Consider the following 22783-nt stretch of genomic DNA (forward strand, 5'->3'; position numbering starts at 1 on the left):
CATATTGTTATTGTACATATTGTTATTCTCCAAAACATACCGTAGGGTTAGAGTTAATTTTCTATTGTACTGATACATCAGGGGTATATTTAATGTGTTTTTGTATGTTTTGCGCGTCTCATACTGTGACTCATTCAGTGACCCTTTTGCCAATTTCTTACGTAAAATAATTAGGATAAATTGAACCGAGTGAATATTATGTTACATTAGAAAAATGCAAAAGAGATCACTTTAGTGATTAAATCACATTCCCGTATATACAAGATAAGCACTGCCTATAGACAACATTAACATTTACTATTGTAGGGGCTAAAGAGTGCTTTGTTTACCTAGAATATTTATTTTCCTTATATGGAAACAGAGTTGCTTTTATATTAGACTAAACAACCACTGAAACAAAGTAGCGTAACGTGTTACTGACATGAATTATTATCATGAATTTATAATAAGGGGATTCTGTGTCTGAAGCTTCTATCCCATTAAGACTTAATGCTGATTGGCTGTCCTTCTCAAACAGAACAGCAGGTGGGTCGGGCCGCTGTGCTTACAACCCAAGCTTTGTGTCCGAACCGACCATATTATGTGTGTCTCCAAGACACAGTACAGACCAATAGTAACCAATAGTGTCTGAAGCGTTTAGATCAATCTGAAGCCTGAAGATTTTGTCTGTCAGATTTAGTCTGACACTGTTACAGTATAAATATAAGAAAAAATGAGGAAAAGCATAAGAAGTTCCACAGATTAAAAATATTTATGTATTTTTCTACCATAGGTTCAAAAATCTATAATCATTTTAGTCATTAAAGTGATATAACTGGCTTTAATCATGTGTAAGAGTTGTCATTTCTTCTTTCTAACCAAAAACTCTGAAGCTTAAAGGGTTTGCAAGATTTCTAGAAAAAGGTCAGCGAGCCAGCGGTCGTAGCTTCCTCACACATACCAAGACCGGACAAGGAAACAAAGCGTGACATATTGAACAGAAAAATCTTCTACCTCAAGGCCAAATGCAGGCAAATGTAAATCACATGCCAGCCACAACTTATGTTTGCAAAAACTAGTTTGTACCCTAAAGAAAATTAATTACTATTCATTGTATTTTCTGATACTGGATATGGACAGAAAATGATGAACTAATGACAGGTCACAGTCTCTCCCCCCCCCCCCCCCCCCCCCCCCCCCCAACCACCACCACCACCAAAAAAAGGTTTACCGTTTATTGCTTGAAACAAATGTTAACCACGTGTTTTATTTGTCTATGAGATTGCCTTATTTAAGTACATAAGACAGTTTTAATTCAACTAAAACAAGCATAGTTTTATTAGATTTCTGCACAGAGAGATTAGAGGGAAATGTGCACAAGCTTGTTGTGTGCTGAGGCTGCATTACTCTCACTGGTGTAACAGCCAGCTGGTAGGGGTTTAGTGTTAAGCTGTTTCTTGTTTCCATGCCAGCTCGCCCATCCTCGTGCCAGGACTATTGATGCAAACTAACGCTACTGCCAAACACTTTCTTTTTCTTCCTTTGCTACCTCACCTCTAGACTCAGTAACATGTCCATGTAACAAGGACTTTTCTAACTGGGCACTAAGCTTTGAATGCATGAGTTTTGGCAATTAAAAAAAGGCATTCCCACATTTAAAACAGACACTATTCAGACAGCTGCGTGCACAATGAACAGTCAGGCTTGACACAAACATCTTAAACAGCCAGACGCAGGTGATTTAACAAACTCTTCTGTCTGTATGTTGCTTCAGAGCGCAGATGGAGACGCCCAAACCCTTACCGAGGTTGATCTGTTTATCTCCACCCAGAGGATCAAAGTCCTCAACGCAGACTCACAGGTAAGTGCTCCATGTTTCTGTTAAAAGTATGATTTTTCACCTGTGAGAACAAAAGCTGTTTTCCCAGAAACTATGAGTCAACGCCTCAGGGGAATGATGTTATGTCATAATTGTCAAAACAACAGCTTAACTGCTGACACCAGCTGCATCCTACAGCTGCCCCAGCTCTGATTGTTGTTTGTTTAATCTCATGACGTCACTCTGTGAATTCTTTTTGACCGTGGCTAAAAATAGATTCTGCAAAGCCAAAAGAAAAAAAAATGGTGCAGGATCATCTGTGCAGCACTGCCTTTACTTTAATGTCACAACAAAGTGGTCCTTTAGAAGTTCGGACCCCAGACTTAATGGATGCACAAAGCAAAGTTAATGGCACAATGATGAATAGTATTAGCTGTACAGAAAAGGCAGGAAGCACATAAACAGAGCATCCTAAACACAACAAAACTACAGTGACTAGGAAGAGATCTCAGGTTTGTTGTTTAGCACTCAATAAAAGAATTAACATTACCAAGCTCAACTTTTTTGACTTCGGTGTGGCTACATAGTACAAGGATTCAAAGGTTAACTAAAGATAAATGTAAAAATTAAGTGTAAAAATCGCAAAATCAGTGATACAACAAATGACCATGTAGCAAGTAATTCAATCAGTGTTAGCTAGGTAGTGTGCTAGCAAACTGTTGCTATATATGCTTCTGTAGAGCTAACACGTGCCAACACACCAGCTCCACAAAGCAAAATAAAGCCTTCATAAGACACAATGCAGTCCTGTGAAAAACTGAGTACGGTGTTATTCCCTCCATAGCCAGGTCCCAATAGTCAAATGGGCTTGATCGATTGATCCTCAGTAAGTTTGATCAGTGATCAAACTTACTGATGATATCTGATCACCTCTATAAAGGCTAAAGTGTTGGCAGTTTGTGAGTCTTGCTCATTGAGATTGGGATGCATGGTAACACAAAAAGCCAAACATTCTTCCCAGGAGTGGATTATAAGGCTTTTCAAACAATTTAGTCCATCATTCTACACTAACAAAGATTACATGGAAAACATACATACATACACACTTGTCCCAGCAAATTCACATGAAGTTCAGACCTGGAATGCTCAGAGAAATTGCAATAAACACAAGAGTAACATGTTAAGGACCCTAAAAGCCTGAGATAGCAAGTGAAATGTTAAAGTTCATAGCAGTAAAATTAGAAAAAGACTGAACAAATATAGGTTATTTGGAAGGGTTGCTAGCAGAAAGCAACTTCTCTCTAAAAACAACATGGCAGCACAATGTAGGGTTGCAAAGTTGTATCTGAACAAATCACAAGTCCTCTAGAACAATTTCCTGTGAATAGACAGCACCAAAACCGAGACGTTTGGTCATAATGCACAGCACCGCATTTGGTGATAACCTATAATAGCAGGTCAGCATAAGCACGTCATATCAACGGTCAAGCACAGTGGTGAATGGGTGATGATTCGAGCTTGTTTTGCAGCCAAACAACCTCCTGAACCTTCAACCATCAACTGCCGTGTATTATAAAGTATTCTAGAGTCAAATGTGAGGCCGTCTGTCCAACAGCTACAGCTTGGCCTAAACTGGGTTGTGCAACAGGACAATGACCCCAAGCACAGCAGCAAATCTACAACAGCATTGCTTGGAAAAAAAAAGAAGAATCAAGTTGTCAAAGTCCAGACCTCAACTTGATTGAAATGCTGTGATGGGACCTTAAGAGAGCTTTCCATGAACAATACCCACAAACCTCACGCAACAGAAACAAAATTATAAAAGAAAGGGACAAAATTCCTCCACATTGATGTGAGAGACTGATAATGTCATACAGAAAACAAATACTTGAGATTATTGCTACTACAGCTAAAGCAAATAAGTCATGTCATACTACCCCTCCAGTTTTTTGGTGGAGGGTACAAAAAACATTTTTTGCAGGACTGTATATATTTCAAAAGTATTTTTCTTTTCTGTGGAACACAGAAAATTTCATTTTCACCATCCATCAAGAAGAAGCTCTTATCCTCATACATTTAAGCTCTGAGGCCTCTGCACTTGAAAGCCTCACAGATGGTGAAGCAGCTCTTTATCCTTTTCCGATCATAGCCCTTCTTTCTCAGTTTTGATTCTTCTGACCTTTTCCTCTTTGGCTGTTTCTCCGCCATCTCACCTTCTTGACAATGTGATTATGTTCAGCTGTCCCTCTTGTTCTGCTCCTTTCCCCCATCCTGTCTCCCTCTGTCTTGTTTACAAGCACAAACATGCCCAGTTGTTAGTTGTGTTTTGTCCATAACTGACATTTAGTAGATAAGTGTATTAAATCAGGAAGAGTTATTCCACCTCCAACCTTCAAAAATGCCTAAAGTTATAATATAGACTAAATTTTCTTAAATCATCAATCCCTCTGAAACTGGACAAAAAGTCAAAAATTCACCTGGAAGTCTGATTTTATCTGTCGTATTTCTCCACGTTCAAGTTTTTACATGAAACCCCGTCTCTGCACGCTTACAGAAACTTGCCCTTTAGCTTTACAGCAAGCTGTGTTGTGAAGCAGCCACACTAGTCTTCACAGGAGGTGTAGTGCTTTGATGGAAGCGCTACACTTCCGAGAGATTTGCTGTGCTACAGATCATGAATAGAGCCTTGTGCTCACAGTAACAGTTAAATGTATATGCGATAGATGATTCATTGGCAGTGTTTCAGGCTTAGCTGCTGCCTGGCCATCTGAGCAGTGTCAGAATTGAGTGTGTTTGTGCGTGCGTGCGTGTGTGTGTGTGTGTGTGTGTGTGGGCAGCCGCCTGGCAGAAAATAACGTGCTGCAATGCGGTCTCCATCTTCCTCTCATTTTTCCATCTGGTTGCCACTGGTCCCAGATTTTAAATAAAAGCCTTTTTGTACACATAAAAGCTCGATGTAGCTTACATGGGGTTCCTGACATTGATTCATAATAAGAACAACTCCAAAGGTGAGCTGGAACAACAGCATTTATTAGGCTGATGTAATAAAAGTCAGCTCATAGTTAATGACATTAAGTAACTGAAATTAAATTTAGCATCTTACCTTAAAACGTCAATGAACAAATGCATGCTCCTCTCAACAAATCCACAGGTTCATGTCTAGAGTCCAGCTTTTCCTCATACATTATAACCCAAGACAATTATTAGGCTGTCTTAACAAACAATCTTTTTTTAATTAATACGAATGCTCTTAGTTTTTCGTGCACCTATTCATTGCTCTTAGATGAAAATCTACTCAGTATTTGCTGGGTTGTCATTGAGCTATAATCAGATTATACAGCAGGCTTGAATTCAATCAAAAGTAGGCATGTTTGTTCTCTGTCAGCGATACTTTCATCTCACTTCTCACCCCGAAATGAATGCTGCAGTTTTGATAATGAGAGGAAACAAATATGCTGCTCAGTGGTTCTTTAATTTTCAAATATTATAATAATCAAAGGAAACCAGCTGCTGTCAGAAACAGGATAATTAGTAGTAACTGTTACTGCTTTTCAAATGCATTAGTAGGAAACAGCTCATTTCCGTAAAGCTTTTTGTCAGTTAAAATGTGTGAATACGAAGACGTTTTCCACTTTTTGTGGGGTTCCTGCATGGATTCGTTGTACATGGGTTGTGTATTTTCTCTTTAGGTTTGTTGTTTAGTGCAACTAGTTTTAAAAACAGTAGTTGGGGAGGATTAATTTCATATTGCGTGGGCATTGTGTTGAGACTGGATGGACTCTAGCTCCTCTGCAAATCAGAATTAGACGAGTGGTTAATAAAATAGATTGCTTGATGAATAGATGGCATTGTGTCAGTATGGCAGTGAAAACAGTATTATCAACTATTAAATATTGACACTGTGAGTGTGACATAGCAAGTCTGTGATTGACCCCAAGGGGGGATTCTTTTCCTATACAGGCAGGCTGGGTAAGTACCAAATTAATATTTACCCATACTCACTAATATCAGGTAATTCCAGGTTTTGATCAGCACCATGGACAGCAGCCACAGTCGGCGGTCACATTTATAGACTCATTTATCTAACTCAAACTGTCTTCGACTAGTCTACCACAAGCCCGAAATAGGTTTGACTTTGCTAAAGTATTATGAAGACAATTGTAATGTATATAAGCATGGAACAATAATAGTGGTAACAATGCTTTACGCTCAGCAAGTCTTTGACAATGCCACGTAAATCCAAAGTCCTAGCAGTATACTCACTGTGCCCTCTTCTCTGCTTTCTCGTTTCAGCACAAACTTTTTTTTTTTGCTGTGCTGACAAACTGCTCTGTAAGATAAAAAAATTAATTGTTGCGTAGTTGATGTCAACAATTTCACGGGCATATAAGTAGTATACATCCCAGCATGTCCCAAGTTTTCAGAAAAGGCCCTTATTTTTAAGTCTGAGGAGTATAAAAGCATTAAAAAAATATATCTGCAGCCTAAATTCAGCTCATAAGGAAAAATATACCTTATAAATAAAGCTACGCTTTGACACACATGATCAAACCGTGACTTAGACAAGGCAGCAATGTCATTAGCAAAAGGCGAAACAAACCAGAGACACCTAACTTTCTGCAACTAGAGAAGCCCCCTGCTGACCTTTGGAAAAAATGCAAGTTCACTTTTCAGACCCAGAGGCAACGTTCCTCCTTTTTCAAACAGTCTTTTTAGATATTAATATTAAAAAGGAAAAGTCCACAAATTCAGAATCATTTCTGCTTTCATACTGCTACTGCATGCAGTCATAACAACCATAGCAAAGGATAGATAGATAGGTAGATAACTCTCAGTACAACAACAAAAGTGGCATTCATGCTGAGCAGGTAGTGTTAAACCAACAGCAGCAAGAAAGTGACAAAAAAGAAACCAAAAAATTGCTGTTATACATGTATCATTACAGCCTTGCCTATGTTAGCTTATAAACTCAGAAACAGAACAACAGAATGCAGAGCATAATTAAAACATGTGATTTTGGTTGACATCCCAACAGGAAACGATGATGGACAACGCACTCCGCACTATATCCTACATTGCCGACATTGGGAACATTGTTGTCCTGATGGCAAGACGCCGGATGCCACGCACAGCCTCACAGGACTGCATTGAAACTACACCCGGAGCGCCCGAGGCAAAGAAGCAGTACAAAATGATATGCCACGTCTTTGAGTCTGAGGATGTAAGCAGCTCTTAAAGAGTTTTCCGAATGACAAACCCACTGTGCCTCTATGTGTTTATGGGAGAATCGTCTCCAGAGAGTGGGTACACAGATGACAGATGTTATTTTTTTTGTCATTATGTAAGAGTTCTCATTTGGCAGATCCTTTAACATCTAAAGATAGTGAAGATGACACTTGCGATTGCCTTTCAAGTGCTATGTGAGTGTCAGAAAATATTTCAGCTTCCCACTTCTCGCTGCTTTTTAACTTCCACAGTTTGACTCCGACGCACAGTTTTCTTGCGTTTTTTCCCCCTGAATTGAGTGTTGTTAAATTATCTCAAATGCTGTCGCTAATATAAAGAAGTTCTAGAAACGTTTTTTGGAGCACCCTGCAGTAATCACTTAGGGCAGCCCAGTGATGTGAAATGATGTAAATTGGCTGGGCACTTTTGATTTTGATTTGCTTTCCTCGTTGAAGCAGATTCAGCAGGAGCTGGCAACATGAACAATGTTGCGCAGAGGAGCCAGCGACTCACTTTCTGTGCCAGTCAGTATAAAGGCTGGGCTCCAATCTGCAGCCTCCTCATCTAATTTTGCTGCCAGGCTTTAAAGGCCGCCCAGAGTTATAATGGAACCATTCAGCCGCTCATCCATCAGCTTATAAACAGTTTGTGTTGGCTGTATGTGGTGATTCCTGTCTTTTCTTCTTCTTCTTCTTCTTCTTTTTTATTTTTTATTGTTGTACATAACTAGTTCATGGTGGGACTTGGAGCCATTACTGTCTGCAAAGAGGGATTTATATGCAAGTATAGATTTCAATTAAACAGAGGAAGTATGGTTATATCATTCAAATGTATTGCTGTCTGTTGGCTTCATTAACCTCGATTTCACCTGAATGAGAGAGCAGGAAACAGGAAAGTGTGTCTTTTTTCTTAGTGGCGAAATATAGCTTATGACAGAGAAACTCAGTAGAAACTTAAACACCTTTATATTTATTCCACTACTGGTTGATGCCCTTAGCTCCCTGTGTTGTTATTTATATGCTGCTGGGTTTGCTTTTGTTTACAGCCTGACATTTCTGTCTGCAGGCCCAGCTTATTGCTCAGTCCATCGGCCAGGCTTTCAGCGTAGCTTACCAGGAGTTTCTGAGAGCCAATGGCATTAACCCCGAGGACCTGAGTCAGAAGGAGTACAGTGACATCATCAACACCCAGGAAATGTACAATGATGACCTCATCCACTTCTCCAACTCTGAAAACTGCAAAGAGGTGGGTATACCTCAGAAGGAAGAACTGGGAATAAACAGTGAAAGACTTTGCATGTGGGACGAATCACACTGGCGCTGCAGGGCTATTAGAGAAATGTACTACTATAGTTGCTGTTAGCTAATTAGATTAAGAGGCAGATGGTACAGTAAAATCTACTCCAACAGTGTCAGATCTAGCTTATTTTCACTGTTGCATTTTTGCTTTAGCTAATGCCGTGCCCTGAAAACATTGCTGGAGGCTTTTGGTGAATTACAAACTGTGAAACGTTTACTGGTTTATGAGCACAGAGGCTGCAGGGGCACCATCACACAGCTGCTGTATTAGGGGCACATGAGTAATTTACAGTAATGAGGAACCTGGGCTTTCTTGAAGTAGTAAAGTTTTCCCACCTTACTAACTGTTCGAAGAATAAAGTCATGTCTTGAGGCTTGGTGTGTAGATGAGTAGTATCAGCTGGTCTGAAACAGGAAAACGTATCCGGCATTATGACAGTACTGGAGGATGAGCAAAAGCTGAATCTGAAAAGGTCTGTAAAGTCAAACATGGATGCGATAAATCAATACAGATAAATTATTGGTAGTTCTTTGTTGTTTAAATACATTTTACAACCAAAGTAAATTTGGTTGTAAAATGTTGTTCCTCCTAGCAACCTTTCCAACAAGCCAAACCTTTTCAGTCTTTTTTTTTGTACTTGCAAAGCAGGTGTTTTTCATACATTGCTATTTGAGACAACCAGTACAAACAGTGCTGACTTGTTTGCTAAAGACAATTCTGTTCTTTGTCAATACATCAAAAAGTTCAAGAATACACTGGCCAGTCACGTTTATATCCATGTCTGTCCAGGCTTGGCCTTTGACCCTTTGGATCTAAAATGTACCACTTTATGATGTTATCCTACTATAAGTTTGTTTTGGAAGAATTAGTGTAAGATTTATTGAGTTCAACATTTAGCACTGTTCAGTTCGCTGTTGAGTCCAAGTGAGCAAATCTGCCAGATTTAAAGAAATTCTCAGCAGTTGGCTCAGATGCATTAAAAAAAGACAGAAAAAGATCAGGGAGATTGTGTTACTGGAGGCATGTAATCCATTATGTACTCCAAATGCAATGATAGGACTTCTTTTGGCATTTTTTAGTATTGTTATTAAGGCTCAGAGGAAATAGGAAGACCACACAGTAATGGAGAAAACACAATGTCCTTAATTAAATTAGGCTACAAAGTGTCTGCAATGTGGTGAGTGTGTGTAGAGGCAAGAAAGAAAGAAAGAAAGAAAGAAAGAAAGAAAGAAAGAAAGAAAGAAAGAAAGAAAGAAAGAAAGAAAGAAAGAAAGAAAGAAAGAAAGAAAGAAACTTAACCTCCTAGGACCTGGTGTCCACATATGTGGGTTGTCTAGACCAAAATACTAAATTTTATTCTACAAGGGCCTGATATCCACTTACGAGGACATTACACTGCCGCTGTTCTATCGGAATTTAAAGCGAATGTCCTCATATGTGGATCTCATTTTTCTCAGAAACAAAAATCAGGTAAAAAAAAAAATCACATAATTCTTTGTTTTTACATTCATCAGGTCCCAATCATCCCAAATAGCAAACAGAAATTAAAAATGCATGCCATGGAAGAGTTCGGGTCTTAGGAGGTTAAATGACAGGCAAACAAAACCCAAACCAGCCATGACCCCTGCCTGCTGGAGAGAAGCAAGAGACATGTTTAGCACTAAACCCTTTTAAAAAACAAGTTCTAAGCGGGGCCAGACACTTACCTCCTATAAAAAAAATTTAAAAAAACAGAAAGATGAAGGAAACAAGGGAGACACAAAGTAGTAGAGAGGTCATCACATGCATCCATCGTGTCAAATGCTGTTATTAATCTCCACTGTTAGCAAATGTGCTTTAATGAGTATCTCATGCAAAACAAAACATGCAGATAAAATATGCAGATAGAAAAGTAAAATGTCATGTGAACTAGGGCTGCCACAAACGATTATTTTGATAGTCGACTAGTCACCGATTATTTTTGCGATTAGTCGACTAATCAGATCATCATCCATTGGACATAAGACATACAGCTTATTGCACCAGCATGCATCTGCTCTTATATAACTATCATTAGCTTACAGCTTGAAGTGTTTAAGGTATGTGCTAACTAAAAATAAAGACAAGATGATAGTTTATTAAATTTTAATGAATTTTGGAGATTGTCTCAGTGGAGTTTGATAAACTCAGCCGTCTGTTCCTTGCTATCTAAACTATAACAGGACATTGGAGTAAATTCTACCATTTCACACTTCTGTTTAATCAGTTTTCTGTTTGACATTAATTCAGCTGTGTAAAACTTTAATCTCAGCCAAACCGATTTACTCAGGAACAAATAAAACACTGAAAAAAGCCAAACAATAACATTTTTAAGTTATCCAAGTGACTTAATATCATGTTTAACCTGAGTAGTGAAAGACGGCGCTGGGTTTGAAAACAATTTGCCGGGAGTCCGGTGTTCTCACGGGCTCTAGTGAGCCTTGAACCCCAGCTAGCTATCGAGCTGGTGGGTAACAGACGTCTCCGAAAACGTCGCCGCACTTTTACAAATATGTGGTGTCTTGATAAACCGAACACATATTTGAAGTGTACACAGCTACATTCTCGCCTGAAAATATGTTAAAAGTTTATTTTGTAACCTAGAAAGAGAAATAAAAGTAATATTAGAACTAAGTAGCTGCTGCTATTGTTAGAAACTGAATTGGGCTGAGCTGTGCTATGAATTCTGGGATAGGTTGGGCCATACACCCGACCTATCCTTCAAATCTGGGGAAAAGTAGGACACATTTGTCGGCTGCATTTGCAGAAGTCTTCGAATTTGGAAAGCCTTCGTCGCGTCGCTGCAACGTAACCGGCCTTCAAATGTGGCCGCAGCTACGATACCGGACACTGCTCCGTCTTCGGGGTTTAACGGCAGCTGGCATCCTTGTACATGCAGTGCTGCCATCTTCTGTTTCAGTCCGTTATTACACTCTTAAATCCTACTACTTACGTCTTTCAGGATCTTACAAGGCTTTAAACGACGCGTCGACTATTAAATTTGTCGTCGACGATTTTGGTAGTCGACTAATCGTGGCAGCCCTAATGTGAACTAATCCAGACATTAAGGTAAGAAACCTTGGACCAGTAGTCCTCACTGATTTTCAACATTAGCTGTAGCGGTCTAATCTGACCAGAGATTTGAATCTATTTCTGTATAAACAGTAATCTGTAATCCATGTTAAGAGACTGTACAGTCTCACTGTTGTAAGTATAAAATAAAGTATACATTAATCTATATGAAGGATATTAAAAACCCCACCATTGTGGGTCATGTGTTTTCAAATACAGTTGGACAGTTTCTGTTCATCATTAAGGTTTTGGGTTTTTTTAAATGACAAACAGACTCCATCCCCTGCTTACTTCTGTCTCCACAGCTGCAGCTGGAGAAGAGTAAAGGGGAGATCCTGGGTGTGGTGATTGTGGAGTCTGGCTGGGGCTCCATCCTGCCCACAGTTATTTTAGCCAACATGATGAACGGCGGCCCAGCAGCTCGCTCTGGCAAGCTCAGCATCGGAGACCAAATCATGTCCATCAACAACACCAGCCTAGTGGGGCTGCCGCTCGCCACCTGTCAGGGAATCATTAAGGTACCGAGACACTGAAGAAGTGGATGGAAGAGGCAGCTGAAGTCATGAAATACACCCTAACTTGTTATTTTCAAAATTCAACTACATAATTTCTGTGAAAAAACCTCTTATGTTTGTGTGTTCTTCTCTGTGTCAAAGGGCTTAAAGAACCAGGTCCAGGTGAAAATGAACATTGTCAGCTGCCCTCCTGTTACTACAGTCCTCATTAAGAGACCAGATCTAAAGTATCAGCTGGGCTTCAGTGTTCAGAATGGCATTGTATGTATAATTTCATAGAGCTGTAAGTGGGTGGCTCTGATACTATTAGTTATTAGTTATTATTAGTTAATTAGTTAAATGATCAGGGGGTAGAATGAAATACCTTTATAATGAGCTAATTTTCTTCTTTGTTGTTGTTGTTTGTCTTTCCTCCAGATATGCAGTCTGATGCGAGGAGGCATTGCTGAGCGAGGTGGGGTCCGGGTAGGTCACAGGATCATAGAGATCAATGGTCAGAGTGTGGTGGCCACAGCACACGAGAAGATTGTCCAGGCTCTCTCGAACTCTGTTGGCGAGGTGAAACTGATGCACACAAACATTTCACAAAAGAACATCTACAAAGAAAGCCATAATTTTCAGACACAAACATTTGCAAATCCAGTGCAAATACTGTGATGGTTTCAGTACAACCACCGTTTTTTTACTTTTGGCTGAATATAAATGATGGATTTCGTTATTGTGGCTTCACACACTCGTTGTCTGAAACCAGACATCACGAGCTGGGAGTGGATCAGACTGACTGTCACTTACAGGGTACTGCTGTATCTAGTTTATTATAGATGGGAGCATAATTTACCACATAAAAATCACATGAAATAAAGTTGTTAAGACTATAAACTCATCAGGATTAAATTCAGTACAGTTTAAAATGTTTAAAAGGTTGTTTTCTCATAGGGATGAGTCACCTGTTATTGGCCATCAAAGGAAATAACTGCTGATGGTGCAAAGTAGGTGAATCCTGAATTAAATGCTTCCCCTCTTTGAGACCAAGTATTGAAGCAGTTAACAATAAGAACAAATGTATGCTGATTGACATATGACAGTCGGGTTACAGAGGCAACCAGAGCCTGGAATGGTTGCTAGCCACCGACTATCAGCTACAAAGTGATGTGTGATGAATGTCTTCCTGTGTGAACGCTCCTTTATACACTGGTTTCACCATCCTGCATCCATCTATGCTGTCATGGTTACTAAATTGAATCATCTGTAAAAATAATGCACAGCAATGATTGTTGGTACATAATCGCAACAATTACTGCTCTAAAGCAGGCATGTCAACTCAAATTACATAATGGGCCACATGCTTGATCTTAACTGGGTCACACTAGTGAAATTCTCCTTTCTGTCAGTGAAAAGTAGTTTAATTACACATTTAATCCTTGAGATATCTTAATATAACAAAATCAAGTGTGAATTTAACATTAGGTCTCGGTTTTTCTGCATGATATAGAAATCCTGCTGTAGAATGAAAGAAATCTGTCAGCATGACTCTTTGAGTTTAAATTATAAGAAAAAGAAATTGTTGAATTAGAGAAAAGGTTCTGGTGGCTCATTGACTGTCCAGAAATTTGCTTTTTTTACTATGTACTTGTAGTGAAAAACTACAAACTTTTCTGTCATTTAATTATTTATCTGTTGCCTAATTGGTTGGTGAAGCCATCGGTTCTTAAAATATGGGTAAAAGTCATGCACATTCCCAGCACCATCCACTGGGTCAGATTGGAATTGTTGCCAGGCTGACTCTGGCACCTGGGCTTTATGTTTGGCACATCTGCTGTGAAGAAAAGAACTTTTCCATGTGTCTTTAACCCTTTAGACCTCTACATCATCACTGTGGTTTTTCTGACCAGAATAAACAAACTGTGAGCGATAAATTGCACAAAAATGCCGTATATAGCAAAAATGATACAAATGAAAATGCATATATGCTAATTTATATTTAATTTATCTTTCAGAATTTGTCAGAAGGTTCAATAAACTGTCCAGTTTCAAAACTTTACAATTTGCTGACAATTATTTCATGGTTCAGGCTTTACAGGGTTAATTTTGACAGATGACATACTTTTAACAGACAGCCTGCAGTGTAAGCAAACAGTGCGGTTGGTGTAATTCTTACATTGGTAGGAAAAATCGTAAACACGGAGTAACCTTGGATGAGTGAAGTGTAAGAGCAGAACTAGATCACTGTCAGAGCCAAATAAGTCACACTGCTTAAAAAAAATACCCAACTCAAATACACGGTAGATGGAAGTGTCGGTTCACTTATTCACTACTTAGTGTTCAGGCACTTCGATGTGGGAGACCATAAATTGTGTTAGTACAGTACAGTAAAATATTCTGCTCAGATCATTACTTTTATACAGTTGAGAACCCTTTAAATTGTCTATATCTTTTTAAACTGTGTCCTTATTGCCTGGTGACATTTTTGTCCATCGATTTCATTTGAATTTTATGTTGTATTTACAAGAAGAAAAAAACCGTCTTATTCTTCAGTTTTCAGCTGATGGTCTATTTCACAGAACCCCTGGTGTTTTCTCTCTCCGTCAGATTCACATGAAGACCATGCCGGCAGCCATGTTCAGGCTTCTAACGGGACAGGAGACCCCCATGTACATATAAAGAACAGCCAAGAACCGCCCCACGGGACAGGCAGTCAGCTGCGGTGGGTTATCATACAAACAAACCTGACTGGTTACGGGGTGGAGGATTACTCCTCCCTGTCCTTTCAATTCTCTCTTCTTTTTCTTTTCTTCGTCTTTGGGCTGATGACTCCAACTCCTCATCATCTCTCTAGTCTGTGCTTAACATGCAACAGCCATTATATTGATACTGGATGCCTAATCCACTCGACCAGCTGAAGAGACAGAGTGTATGTGTTTGTGTGTGGATGTGCGTGGATACTGTTTGCTATTTATTTGTCCTGTCTGTGTGGACTTACCGAACGAATACGTCACAGTTTATTTTTTTATATTCATGTAATGCAATATGATACTTCTACTCTACTTTCTTGTATATTTCCATTTTCATTTCTGTTAATTTATTCCCATGTAAATACATATTTTGCTAATATTGTGAGTGCGGACGGGGGGGCAGCGCTGTATTGTAAATATTTACTGAATCTTGCCATCGAACTGAGGCCATGATGATGGCAAAGACACAACTTAATGCCGGATATCATCAAAAGGGGAACGAGTTACGTGTCTGAAATGTTGGGTTTAGATGTGCTAAGTGAATAAAATAACGTACACGTGACTCAAGCCAATTCTTGGAGCAGGGGTGTACGGGAGAAACGCCATATCCTTTTACTTTACGACATTTTAAGGCAATACACGAGTTCAACTTCTGAATGGCAAGTCTTTTCTAAATCAAACACTCACATTTAAATAATATTAACATGCATCAGTTATGCTTTGGATATCAAGTCACAGGTATGAAAAGTTTCTTTTGTGTGCTTCTCTTCTGTGTGTTCATCTCTAGTGTTCTGACTGAAACTCATGCATACTTTGAGTGGACTGTGAATGTAACTTTGTTGTGTGAGCTGTCTCATTGCCATACGCAGTATTAGAATGTCTGTACATAAATAAAAAACTTGTCTAGTATTGTGCTCATGTTAAAAAATAAAATAACAAAAAAAACCAAAACCTCACAGGTTTAAGTCACCGCAAACGTCCTCCCAGCTATATGTTGCCCTTCATTCTTGAGAGGGAAAGAGAGAACTGTGAATCACACACTGTGACAGACGACAAAAAGCCTTACTGGGGAGTAATGGCTTTCCAATGCATTGTAGTAAATTTTAACCGTAAGAACATTATCTGTGTGCATGCCTCGTAAAGTAGAATCATGTCATTGTGACTGGATAATAAAATATGAGCTAAACCTGGCTGTGATTTATTTTTTTAAACTGCAAATGCTTTAAATTACTCCACAAAGACTTAACTGCCTGAAATCTTCATGATTCTTCATGAAGGTTCAACGAGGAACTGCAAACAATCCTTAGAGATTTTGGTCTATGTTGACTTGATAGTATCACGGTTGCTGCTGCAGATTTGTGAATCTCCCAATGCACCACATCCCAAAGGTGCTCTGCTGGACTGGGATACGGGGGGGGGGGGGTGAAAAAGTATTTGCCCCCTTTATGATTACCTATTTTTTTTCCTACTTCAATGTTTCAGATCATCAAACAAATTTAAACATTGGACAAAGATAACACAAGAAAATAGAAAATGCAGTTTCTAAGTATAGGTGTTTATTATTAAGGAGGGGAAAACAATCCAAACCTACATGGCCCTGTATGTAAAAAGTGGTTGCCCCACCCGCTCCATTATAACATAAATTAACTGTGGTATATCACATCTTTGGAACGCTGAGTTCAACTCCTCTAGTCACACCCAAGCCTGATTACTGCCACACCTGTTCTCAATCAAGAATTAATAGGATCTGCCAGACATAATGGAGTATCCAAGGAAATTCAGGAACAAATGAGAAACAAAGTCACTGAGATCTCTCAAGTCTGGAAAAGGTTATAAAATCATTTCTAAAGCTGTGGGACTCCAGCAAACCACAGTGAGAGCCATTATCCACAAGTGGCGAAAACATGGAACACTGGTGGACCTTCCCAGGAGTGGCCAGCTGACCAAAATTACCCGATTCTTCCAAGAGGTCACAAAAGACCCCAGAACAACATCCAAAGAACTGCAGGCCTCACTTGCTTCAGTTAAAGTCAATGTTCAGGACTCCACCATAAGTAAGAGACTGGGCAAAAATGGCCTGCATGGCAGACTCAAGACTAAAACCACTGCTGAGCAAAAGGAACATTTTTGCCAGGAAACATTTTTATTATCCCCAAGACTTCTGAGAAAATATTCTGTGGACTGACAAGACCAAAGTTGAACTTTTGGGATGGTGTGTGTCCGATTACATGTGGTATAAAAGTAACACAGCCTTTCAGAAAAAGCATATCATACCAACAGTAAAATATGATAGTTTGATGGTCTGGGGCTGTTTTGCTGTCTCAGAACCTGGAAGACTTGTGTAGTAAATGGAAGCATGAATTCTGCTGTCTGCCAAAACAGCCTGAAGGAGAATATCTGGCAGTCTGTTCATGACCTCAAGCTGAAGTGCGCTTGGGTTGTGCAGCAGGACAATGATCACAAATACACCAGTAAGTCTACCTCTGAATGACTTAAGAAAAACAAAACGAAGACTTTGGAGTGGCCTGGTCAAAGTCCTGACCTCATCTGATTGAGATGCTGTGGTATAACCTTAATAAGGTGGTTCATGCTCAAAAACCCTCCAATGTGGCTTGGAAAGAAAGCAACTGGACTTGAAGACGTTTCACCTCTCATCCAAGAGGCTTCTTCAGTTCTAAAATCAGTTGTGGAGTTTTATCTGGGACTTTCAATCATTTAGTTTTAGAACTGGAGAAGCTTCCTGGATCATTAAAATAAAATAAATCAGGCTAAATTGAAGTGTTTATGATGCAAGTTGAAATTTTGATTGGCTGCTTTAGTCAGAAGTAAAAACAACTTAATATCTCTGGTAAAAGAATTGTTACTGATACAGCACATTTCACACACACACAGACACACAAAGATGACACTCAGGGGCAACTCAAGGTTCAGCATCTTGCCAAAAGATACTTGGGTACATGGTCTGTAGAACCCGGGGAATGCTCTACCGACCTACTGAACAGTAGATGACCCGTTCTACCACAGCCATCACATGAGATGATTACTACGACTAAATAATTAAATTACTATAGACACTTCAGGTAAGACTGATTCTGATTTGATTAGCATCTCTCAATTGAGCAGTGAACAGTAAAACATCTCTTGCGGTTATATATTATGCAGTGTGAAATTTCAATGCAGCTGTTTTGACTCATCAAAAACTACAGAGGAGGCCATTCAGCAGGGATACAGGATACCCAAGCATTATCCAAACAGAAAAGAGGGAGCCTTAATTATCAGTTTTACTTGTGTTTTTCAAGGTGCACAGGATTATAATTCAGCCTGTGTGTGATGAAAGGCACTTGCTATGTGACAGTTTCATAATAGGTATTCATTCGAAAGCAAGGCTGCAGTGTTTTCTTCTTTTGATTGCCTAAAACTGTCAGTGTAGAAAATACATTAAAAAGCAGCTTTGCAAAGGCATTTCTTTCAATAGTCTCTCGTGCACATAGAATTAGTCTCAGATTGAGACCAAGCATTAAACAAAAAAAAAAAAAAAAAGTTTACCATCAAATATCAGAGCCATGATAGAGGTGACCAATTATCTGTTATAACCTGCTCATTTACAGCCATGCAAAAGAGGAATATTGTATGGCATGATGTAGGATACTTACTTGCTTCTCAACAAATACTTTACTGAACATTGTTTCCTATTATTTAATCACATGCATGTTTTTGCACAAGGCAGCTTTGTGTAATTATAAGTGTTCCGAGTACTCATCACCTTAATGGGGGACAGGAGTTTATAAGTATATGAAGTCAGTATTATTGCTTCAGGGGAACAGTGTGCTATAAAACTCAGCTAGTTTGTCCATACTGTGCATGACTCATTCTGGTGGCACTAGTCTCCAAACAACCCACTGCATGAAGAAAAGAGCAGCTCCAGAGGAGAAAGAACTGTGCGGCTGCTCCAGATTTTGATAAACACTTTGTAGCATAGTATTTCAAGAGTGAACTCCATTTGGCAGGTTTCTTTGATCAGTTCCAGTTTTCTGCACAGCTGAGTACATTGATTTCCTGCACACCCACTATAAAAAACAGCACACCACAATTAACAGGTTGTAAGCTCCAGTACGATTTACATCAATTCAACTTTGAAGTTCTTATGCCCCCTAGTGTTGACATTTGTAAATGCAGAACCTACAAATGTACTCCACTTTAGAAATACAAACTTCAATAATTCAAGATTTGTTTTCATTGTTACAATATTTAAATTAATCCTTAACTTACAGATACCAGAAACTTGCACATTACATACAGTCATACAAGTATTATGTTTTAGTATTAGAATCAATAGGCACTATGAAATCCTTTAATCGTACCATTTAATAATTCTAATTACATGTGTTTCCTGCAAGCAGTGCAGCAGTCACTTCTTTCACAGTGTGGTCAAGTTGAGGGATTGTTTTGAACTAGCTCTGTTATCTTTGTTCAGGTCAATGTCCAGTTTGTGCTAGTCATGCAGAGCCGCTGTCAGTTGATCCGTTCAGGGGTTTTGGTCATTTTTGTCACACTTCAACATAACCTTTATTCCAAGACCCTGACGTGTGGTCTCAAAGGCTTGGACTGCCTGCTCCAGAGGGAAACGATGGGTCACAAGGGGCTTGACATTCACTTTACCTGACGCCAACATGGCAATCGCCATTGGCCAGCTGCAACACAAACAGTTGTTTAAGTGCAATAATTACTTTAACTTAGCCCAAAGACAATGGTCCATATATTACTGCTTTTAAAATTGATGGAACCTAACTGTTAGCATCTGCTTGTAGAAAAAATGTATATGGGCGTTAGCTTACGTATTGCAGTAGCGGAAAACTCCTCTGATGTCTACTTCTCTTACAGCGGCATTGATCAGAGGAACTGTAGCCAGCTCTGAGCCAAGACCCACCAGCACCACGACACCTCCTGAACGGGTTGCCTGATAAAGGGGAAGAAAAAACAAAACAATGTGATTATTTTATGAGTCGGCAGAGACTGAACCCTGTTTATGTTGGGACAGATACAGATAAGATGGTGTCCCGTTTTAGTTGGTGCCGTTTTTACCATTTCGCAGTGTTTAACCTTGCATCATATCTCATGAGCTCATCAGCTATTATGCAACTAAAAACTTTTGCCAACAACTATAGCAAGCAAAAGGACATGTCACTGCTGAGTTGAAGTACAAAAGCTGCATGAAACTTTGAAATATTAAACTAAATTAAAGAACTATACTTCATGTGTGAAGAAATGAACTTTAGATCCCACCACTGATGGCAGGCAAGAGAACTTCAAGTTTCGACATCTCATGCAATAATGTAATGCAGATTTTAAATTCTTACTCTCTCATCTATTACTTGCATGGAACCGTTCCAGAAATGTGACTACAACTTTTGACTTTACTGGGCCACATACATAGATGGCAGTTTGGATGCAGCTCTCAACACCAGTGCATTCAATGGTAATGTGAGGCTGCGCCCCCAACATTTCCTCCACACTCTTTGCCAGCTGCTGGGCTCCATCTCCTCTCCTCACAGTCAGCAGGAAGTCTGCACCCAGGTCTTTGGCCATCAGCAGACGCTCCTCAGACAGATCTGAACACAGCAAAGGATGGTAACCAGAGTTAAACTGAATTATGAGAATGAATACTTCTGTTAAGATAAGTGCTTAAAATGACAAATTGCGTTACCAGATATGACGACCTGCGAGGCCCCCATTGCCTTGGCTGCAAGCAGACAGACCAACCCGATAGGTCCTGTGTAAAGAGGAGAAGCATGCACAAATACTCCAAGTGAACATGTGTTACACAAACGTACATTTAAAAAGAAAGTTCAAGACTGCATCACATATTACTGACAACAGAGTGCTTAAATGAACTTGTTTCCAGAGGGGAAAAAAAGTTAAACATTGAGATTTACCTGCATGCATCCCCACATCACTCTAGTCAGTAGGACTCACGTTTTAGTTTACACCCACCGTGTGCCAAAGGGATTCCCTACTTGCATGAGCATCTTACTCAAATACCCTAGTTCTCATCTTGTTTATGGAATATTACTAGCAGTTTCGATGACTTTTGTCTAATTTTTACCTGCACCACAGACGAACACAGTGCTACCAAGGGTCACTCCAGCTCTTCGGCAGGCATGGATTCCCACAGACAAAGGCTCAATGAGCGCTCCCTCCTCAAATGTGACATTATCAGGCAACCTGAACAGTTTTTGAAGAGGGAAACAAGGAAAGAATTTATGCATGTTAGCCAACAGACAGATGAGGCAGCTTCGCGATTGATGGCAATCTTGGAAAAACACCGGTACTTGTAACAGAAGTTGGCACTGTGCGTGTAATAGCGACAGAGGTTTCCATCATCAGGGGGTGTGGCACAGAAGAAGATAGTGGGAGATAAATTATAGCGTCCAGTTTTGAAGAACTCGTCCATCTCACGGGGCACACCAGGCTCAATAGCCACTCTGTCACCTAGAGAAAATAAAAGTAAAAATTAAAGCAGATGGTCTCATCTGCGCAACTATCACCACATGCGGAGTGAAAACTAGCATAAGGTAGAAGGATTCCATAGCTTGAACCTCAATCTAAATTCAATTTGTGTGATGGGTAAATTTAGAATAAGTTTCTTCAGTTCAAACTTTAGGAGACACTGGCTTTGGTGCACAGCTCAGAGTTACATACTATATTTGCACTTACCCACTTTAAGGTGCTTGACCTCTGAGCCAACTTTCGCCACTCTCCCCGAGGCCTCGTGCCCCAGCACCATGGGTTTTTTGAGCACAAAGTCCCCTATCCGGCCATTCTGCCAATAGTGCACATCCGAACCACAGATTCCCACAGAGTGCATCTGCAGCAAAACCTCTGAGTACAAAAGGCAAACCAGGAACACAGTTAGGACACAGCTGCACTCCCAGACTGGTCTGAGTAGAGATCATGCAATTTTCTACATTTTAAGCTGCTTGCTTCAACACCATACTAATGAAAAAAAGCAATGCCCATGTGTTTTAAGTCAAAAGCTAAGAAATGAATGGCATAATTAAAATATAATGACCAATAACTCTATTCATTGAAAAAGCATTTAACATAGCAATAACAGCTTGTTTGGGTTTGTTTGCTCTTTGATGACGTATATAATATAAGTTGCACTTGAGTGCAGTACTATACCATTAGGTCCTGGTTCCGGAATAGGGCGATTTTCCTGTCACAAACGACGAAAATGCAAAAAAGTTGCAGTCAATTGAGGTCGCACAGCGTGTATGAACGTGAATATGTAACGTTACAGCACAGTTTCATACCAGCCGCAGGTCTTCTTTAGCGTGCAGCACCAGGGACAGATTGTCTTGCGCCATGACAGAGAGAAATGCCGGGCTTACAACGACGTGAAGTCAACAGAAAGCACGGCAAAGTGCAAACAAACAGACCGGCCAGACCGTGTCGAGTTCCCCTCAGCTTCAAAGTACTCAAAGCAATGGCAGGGCACTCCTTCCTAAACAAACCCCGTGATTGGCTTAAAACGCTGCGGAGCAGTCCACTTTGTAGGGGTGGACGCTGCGACGCAAAAACATAAAACTGCACAAGTGTGACACCAAAACTATTCTTTGCCCCTCGAGTAAAGATATAAACTATATTTTTATTAATCGCAAATTGATATTAAATCTTCATCATTGATATGGAGCGATTTAATAAGCAAAATTGTTTTTAAATTGCCGTGGTGCTACTTGAGTCAAATAAGAGCGTCCATTTGAAAAGGGGAGGGAGTAAAAAGGTAAAACTGACTGGATCGTTAACCAACCCGCGGTACAGAGGTCAGGTAGTAACTAAAGTTTAGATCAGATTTACTTATTTTAGGGCGATAATGAATAATTATATGTATATTAATTCCGCCTAAACAGACACTAAATCAAGAGGTGATAAGAGGAGGTAATGCTCAGAAAATGTGAAAAAACAAACAAACAACTGGCTCCACGGGTGGGACGCGAGCACTGTGCAGTATAAATAAAAGTAAAAGCAATTCATTTTCAAATAAAAGAGAAAAGAGTCTATCTATTTTAGCTTAAGAGTAGGTTGCATAAAATTATATACGGCTATGTCATTATCAGGAAAAC

The 22783-nt window shown here is 39.6% G+C and overlaps 2 protein-coding genes across 5 annotated transcripts in view; one reads left to right on the plus strand and one right to left on the minus strand.

The window, feature by feature from the left end:
• Nucleotides 1–15867, plus strand: part of apba2b (amyloid beta (A4) precursor protein-binding, family A, member 2b) — an 87054-nt gene extending 71187 nt beyond the window's left edge. For all 4 annotated transcript variants that reach the window (XM_086288445.1, XM_086288455.1, XM_086288464.1 and 1 more), the window contains 7 exons: nt 1754–1840; nt 6834–7019; nt 8090–8269; nt 11719–11931; nt 12070–12189; nt 12346–12486; nt 14518–15867. In XM_086288445.1, the coding sequence (XP_086144571.1) occupies nt 1754–1840; nt 6834–7019; nt 8090–8269; nt 11719–11931; nt 12070–12189; nt 12346–12486; nt 14518–14589 (999 nt within the window). In that variant the 3' untranslated portion in view covers nt 14590–15867. The remainder of the gene's footprint in view (nt 1–1753; nt 1841–6833; nt 7020–8089; nt 8270–11718; nt 11932–12069; nt 12190–12345; nt 12487–14517) is intronic.
• Nucleotides 15868–18875: 3008 nt separating this feature from the next.
• On the minus strand, nt 18876–22168 carry sord (sorbitol dehydrogenase). The gene is made up of 9 exons (XM_086288475.1): nt 21974–22168; nt 21843–21876; nt 21375–21539; nt 20990–21149; nt 20764–20882; nt 20365–20430; nt 20091–20269; nt 19496–19617; nt 18876–19351 (listed from the first exon to the last, which is right to left on the minus strand). The coding sequence occupies exons 1-9, from the start codon at nt 22025–22027 to the stop codon at nt 19186–19188; spliced, it is 1065 nt and encodes a 354-aa protein (XP_086144601.1). The 5' UTR covers nt 22028–22168; the 3' UTR covers nt 18876–19185.
• Nucleotides 22169–22783: the final 615 nt, after the last annotated feature.

Source organism: Aulonocara sp. 'chitande type north' Nkhata Bay, linkage group LG1 (assembly GCF_057382095.1).
Source record: "Aulonocara sp. 'chitande type north' Nkhata Bay isolate Kocher_YH1m ecotype deep benthic linkage group LG1, A_spYH_male_GT1.1, whole genome shotgun sequence".
NCBI classification, from domain to species: domain Eukaryota; kingdom Metazoa; phylum Chordata; class Actinopteri; order Cichliformes; family Cichlidae; genus Aulonocara; species Aulonocara sp. 'chitande type north' Nkhata Bay.

What these genes read in the sequence shown, in the direction of transcription:
- sord (XM_086288475.1), bottom strand. Translation starts at nt 22,027, where the DNA reads ATGGCGCAAGACAATCTGTCCCTGGTGCTGCACGCTAAAGAAGACCTG. An exon ending in GGTCAAGCACCTTAAAGTGG is followed by an intron (nt 21,150 to 21,374) that starts GTAAGTGCAAAT and finishes TATTTTCTCTAG; the next exon opens with GTGACAGAGTGGCTATTGAG. An exon ending in AGTGCCAACTTCTGTTACAA is followed by an intron (nt 20,883 to 20,989) that starts GTACCGGTGTTT and finishes AAAACTGTTCAG; the next exon opens with GTTGCCTGATAATGTCACAT.